This window comes from Salvelinus namaycush, unplaced genomic scaffold, assembly GCF_016432855.1.
Source record: "Salvelinus namaycush isolate Seneca unplaced genomic scaffold, SaNama_1.0 Scaffold464, whole genome shotgun sequence".
NCBI lineage: Eukaryota > Metazoa > Chordata > Actinopteri > Salmoniformes > Salmonidae > Salvelinus > Salvelinus namaycush.
In genome coordinates, this window is record NW_024061158.1 from 156,596 (window position 1) to 162,879 (window position 6,284).

Genomic DNA, 6,284 nt, shown 5'->3' on the forward strand with positions numbered 1-6,284 from the left:
CTTACTTACCTACCTTATGTAGACTACACACACACCTGCTTTCCTCTTACTTACCTACCTTATGTAGACTACACACACACCTGCTCTCTACTTACTTACCTACCTTATGTAGACTACACACAGAGACACCTGCTTTCCTCTTACTTACCTACCTTATGTAGACTACACACAGAGACACCTGCTCTCCTCTTACTTACCTACCTTATGTAGACTACACACAGAGACACCTGCTCTCCACTTACTTACCTACCTTATGTAGACTACACACAGAGACACCTGCTTTCCACTTACTTACCTACCTTATGTAGACTACACACAGAGACACCTGCTTTCCTCTTACTTACCTACCTTATGTAGACTACACACAGAGACACCTGCTTTCCTCTTACTTACCTACCTTATGTAGACTACACACAGAGACACCTGCTTTCCTCTTACTTACCTACCTTATGTAGACTACACACAGAGACACCTGCTCTCCACTTACTTACCTACCTTATGTAGACTACACACAGAGACACCTGCTTTCCTCTTACTTACCTACCTTATGTAGACTACACACAGACACCTGCTCTCCACTTACCTACCTTATGTAGACTACACAGAGACACCTGCTTTCCACTTACTTACCTACCTTATGTAGACTACACACAGAGACACCTGCTTTCCACTTACTTACCTACCTTATGTAGACTACACAGAGACACCTGCTCTCCACTTACTTACCTACCTTATGTAGACTACACACAGAGACACCTGCTTTCCACTTACTTACCTACCTTATGTAGACTACACAGAGACACCTGCTCTCCACTTACTTACCTACCTTATGTAGACTACACACACCTGCTTTCCACTTACTTACCTACCTTATCTAGACTACACACACACCTGCTTTCCACTTACTTACCTACCTTATGTAGACTACACACAGACCTGCTTTCCTCTTACTTACCTACCTTATGTAGACTACACACACACCTGCTTTCCTCTTACTTACCTACCTTATGTAGACTACACACACACCTGCTCTCTACTTACTTACCTACCTTATGTAGACTACACACAGAGACACCTGCTTTCCTCTTACTTACCTACCTTATGTAGACTACACACAGAGACACCTGCTTTCCACTTACTTACCTACCTTATGTAGACTACACACAGAGACACCTGCTTTCCACTTACTTACCTACCTTATGTAGACTACACACAGAGACACCTGCTTTCCTCTTACTTACCTACCTTATGTAGACTACACACAGAGACACCTGCTTTCCACTTACTTACCTACCTTATGTAGACTACACACAGAGACACCTGCTTTCCTCTTACTTACCTACCTTATGTAGACTACACACAGAGACACCTGCTTTCCTCTTACTTACCTACCTTATGTAGACTACACACAGAGACACCTGCTTTCCTCTTACTTACCTACCTTATGTAGACTACACACAGAGACACCTGCTCTCCACTTACTTACCTACCTTATGTAGACTACACACAGAGACACCTGCTTTCCTCTTACTTACCTACCTTATGTAGACTACACACAGAGACACCTGCTCTCCACTTACCTACCTTATGTAGACTACACAGAGACACCTGCTTTCCACTTACTTACCTACCTTATGTAGACTACACACAGAGACACCTGCTTTCCACTTACTTACCTACCTTATGTAGACTACACAGAGACACCTGCTCTCCACTTACTTACCTACCTTATGTAGACTACACACAGAGACACCTGCTTTCCACTTACTTACCTACCTTATGTAGACTACACAGAGACACCTGCTCTCCACTTACTTACCTACCTTATGTAGACTACACACAGAGACACCTGCTTTCCTCTTACTTACCTACCTTATGTAGACTACACACAGACACCTGCTCTCTACTTACTTACCTACCTTATGTAGACTACACACAGAGACACCTGCTTTCCACTTACTTAGCTACCTTATGTAGACTACACAGAGACACCTGCTTTCCACTTACTTACCTACCTTATGTAGACTACACACACACCTGCTTTCCACTTACTTACCTACCTTATGTAGACTACACAGAGACACCTGCTCTCCACTTACTTACCTACCTTATGTAGACTACACACAGAGACACCTGCTTTCCACTTACTTAGCTACCTTATGTAGACTACACAGAGACACCTGCTTTCCACTTACTTACCTACCTTATGTAGACTACACACACACCTGCTTTCCACTTACTTACCTACCTTATGTAGACTACACAGAGACACCTGCTCTCCACTTACTTACCTACCTTATGTAGACTACACACAGAGACACCTGCTTTCCTCTTACTTACCTACCTTATGTAGACTACACACAGACACCTGCTCTCTACTTACTTACCTACCTTATGTAGACTACACACAGAGACACCTGCTTTCCACTTACTTAGCTACCTTATGTAGACTACACAGAGACACCTGCTTTCCACTTACTTACCTACCTTATGTAGACTACACACACACCTGCTTTCCACTTACTTACCTACCTTATGTAGACTACACAGAGACACCTGCCTTCCTCTTACTTACCTACCTTATGTAGACTACACACAGACACACACAGACACACACACGCACACTTTACCATCAATTACACACGTTGTGATTAGTGTCTGTTTCACTACAGTCTGAATATCAGAACAGACATCCAGCTCATTAATGGAGAGACAGACACACACCGCTTCATTACACTCAGAATGAGGATCCTTGTTGCTCATCTGTGTGTGTGTGTGTGTGTGTGTGTGTGTGTGTGTGTGTGTGTGTGTGTGTGTGTGTGTGTGTGTGTGTGTGTGTGTGTGTGTGTGTGTGTGTGTGTGTATCGGCAGGCTGAAGATTGAGGAGTTGGAGGGAGAGCGACAACGTCTGGAAGAACAGAACACTGTTCTAGAGCTGAGGCTGGAGAGACACAACTTACAGGTACACAGTCGTACAGGGCTGCTCTCTGACCCGGGAGGTTCTGGTCACCTGACCGGTGTGTGTGTGAGGACTCGACATACAGGGCTGCTCTCTGACCCGGGAGGTTCTGGTCACCTGACCGGTGTGTGTGTGTGAGGACTCGACATACAGGGCTGCTCTCTGACCCGGGAGGTTCTGGTCATCTGACCGGTGTGTGTGTGTGAGGACTCGACATACAGGGCTGCTCTCTGACCCGGGAGGTTCTGGTCACCTGACCGGTGTGTGTGTGTGAGGACTCGACATACAGGGCTGCTCTCTGACCCGGGAGGTTCTGGTCACCTGACCGGTGTGTGTGTGTGAGGACTCGACATACAGGGCTGCTCTCTGACCCGGGAGGTTCTGGTCACCTGACCGGTGTGTGTGTGAGGACTCGACATACAGGGCTGCTCTCTGACCCGGGAGGTTCTGGTCACCTGACCGGTGTGTGTGTGTGAGGACTCGACATACAGGGCTGCTCTCTGACCCGGGAGGTTCTGGTCATCTGACCGGTGTGTGTGTGTGAGGACTCGACATACAGGGCTGCTCTCTGACCCGGGAGGTTCTGGTCACCTGACCGGTGTGTGTGTGTGAGGACTCGACATACAGGGCTGCTCTCTGACCCGGGAGGTTCTGGTCACCTGACCGGTGTGTGTGTGTGAGGACTCGACATACAGGGCTGCTCTCTGACCCGGGAGGTTCTGGTCACCTGACCGGTGTGTGTGTGAGGACTCGACATACAGGGCTGCTCTCTGACCCGGGAGGTTCTGGTCACCTGACCGGTGTGTGTGTGAGGACTCGACATACAGGGCTGCTCTCTGACCCGGGAGGTTCTGGTCACCTGACCGGTGTGTGTGTGAGGACTCGACATACAGGGCTGCTCTCTGACCCGGGAGGTTCTGGTCACCTGACCGGTGTGTGTGTGTGAGGACTCGACATACAGGGCTGCTCTCTGACCCGGGAGGTTCTGGTCACCTGACCGGTGTGTGTGTGTGAGGACTCGACATACAGGGCTGCTCTCTGACCCGGGAGGTTCTGGTCACCTGACCGGTGTGTGTGTGTGAGGACTCGACATACAGGGCTGCTCTCTGACCCGGGAGGTTCTGGTCACCTGACCGGTGTGTGTGTGTGAGGACTCGACATACAGGGCTGCTCTCTGACCCGGGAGGTTCTGGTCATCTGACCGGTGTGTGTGTGTGAGGACTCGACATACAGGGCTGCTCTCTGACCCGGGAGGTTCTGGTCACCTGACCGGTGTGTGTGTGTGAGGACTCGACATACAGGGCTGCTCTCTGACCCGGGAGGTTCTGGTCACCTGACCGGTGTGTGTGTGTGAGGACTCGACATACAGGGCTGCTCTCTGACCCGGGAGGTTCTGGTCACCTGACCGGTGTGTGTGTGTGTGAGGACTCGACATACAGGGCTGCTCTCTGACCCGGGAGGTTCTGGTCACCTGACCGGTGTGTGTGTGTGAGGACTCGACATACAGGGCTGCTCTCTGACCCGGGAGGTTCTGGTCACCTGACCGGTGTGTGTGTGTGAGGACTCGACATACAGGGCTGCTCTCTGACCCGGGAGGTTCTGGTCACCTGACCGGTGTGTGTGTGTGAGGACTCGACATACAGGGCTGCTCTCTGACCCGGGAGGTTCTGGTCACCTGACCGGTGTGTGTGTGTGAGGACTCGACATACAGGGCTGCTCTCTGACCCGGGAGGTTCTGGTCACCTGACCGGTGGGTGTGTGTGAGGACTCGACATACAGGGCTGCTCTCTGACCCGGGAGGTTCTGGTCACCTGACCGGTGGGTGTGTGTGAGGACTCGACATACAGGGCTGCTCTCTGACCCGGGAGGTTCTGGTCACCTGACCGGTGGGTGTGTGTGAGGACTCGACATACAGGGCTGCTCTCTGACCCGGGAGGTTCTGGTCACCTGACCGGTGGGTGTGTGTGAGGACTCGACATACAGGGCTGCTCTCTGACCCGGGAGGTTCTGGTCACCTGACCGGTGTGTGTGTGTGAGGACTCGACATACAGGGCTGCTCTCTGACCCGGGAGGTTCTGGTCACCTGACCGGTGTGTGTGTGAGGACTCGACATACAGGGCTGCTCTCTGACCCGGGAGGTTCTGGTCACCTGACCGGTGTGTGTGTGAGGACTCGACATACAGGGCTGCTCTCTGACCCGGGAGGTTTTGGTAACTCACCTGACCGGTCAATCATCCACGTCAGCTTGTAAAATAATAAAATAATAATGATGGATGACAAACCACTGCTTTCCCAAAGCTGTTAGTTCACTATGTAGATGATCGATCAGCCAGTTTGAGCTGAATGATAATAATCTGTTGGGCAGCTCTCAAGCAACTTGATACTCAGAGGGGGCAGCACTGAGCTAGCCTCTAATGTCACTTCCTGGAGTAGCTCAAACTGCACATGTTATGTTTCACTTCCTGGAGTAGCTCAAACTGAGCTAGCCTCTAATGTCACTTCCTGGAGTAGCTCAAACTGCACATGTTATGTTTCACTTCCTGGAGTAGCTCAAACTGAGCTAGCCTCTAATGTCACTTCCTGGAGTAGCTCAAACTGCACATGTTATGTTTCACTTCCTGGAGTAGCTCAAACTGAGCTAGCCTCTAATGTCACTTCCTGGAGTAGCTCAAACTGCACATGTTATGTTTCACTTCCTGGAGTAGCTCAAACTGAGCTAGCCTCTAATGTCACTTCCTGGAGTAGCTCAAACTGCACATGCTATGTTTCACTTCCTGGAGTAGCTCAAACTGAGCTAGCCTTTAATGTCACTTCCTGGAGTAGCTCAAACTGCACATGTTATGTTTCACTTCCTGGAGTAGCTCAAACTGCACATGTTATGTTTCACTTCCTGGAATAGTCTGGGAAGCCATTTGATTAGCTGTTCAGGAGTCTTATGGCTTGGGGGTAGAAGCTATTTAGGAGTCTCTTGGACCTAGACTTGGCGCTCCGGTCCCGCTTGCCGTGTGGTAGCAGAGAGAACAGTCTATGACTAGGGTCAGTGGAGTCTTTGACCATTTTTAGGGCCTTCCTCTGACACCGCCTGGTATAGAGGTCCTGGATGGCAGGAAGCTTGGCCCCGGTGATGTACTGGGCCATATGCACTACCCTCAGTGGTGCCTTGCAGTCGGAGGCTGAGCAGTTGCCATACCAGGCGGTGATGCAACCCGTCAGGATGCTCTCGATGGTGCAGCTGTAGAAGTTTTTTGTGGATCTGAGGAGCTTATTTTGTGTGTGTGTGTGTGTGTGTGTGTGTGTGTGTGTGTGTGTGTGTGTGTGTGTGTGT

The 6,284-nt window shown here is 50.2% G+C and overlaps 1 protein-coding gene across 1 annotated transcript in view; it reads left to right on the top strand.

The window, feature by feature from the left end:
• mad1l1 (mitotic arrest deficient 1 like 1) overlaps positions 1-2,962 on the top strand; it is a gene marked incomplete at its 3' end in the record, with an annotated part of 49,599 nt that extends 46,637 nt beyond the window's left edge. The window contains exon 15 of the mRNA XM_038986374.1: positions 2,872-2,962. Within this exon, the coding sequence (XP_038842302.1) occupies positions 2,872-2,962 (91 nt within the window). The remainder of the gene's footprint in view (positions 1-2,871) is intronic.
• Between the last annotated feature and the right edge of the window lie 3,322 nt (positions 2,963-6,284).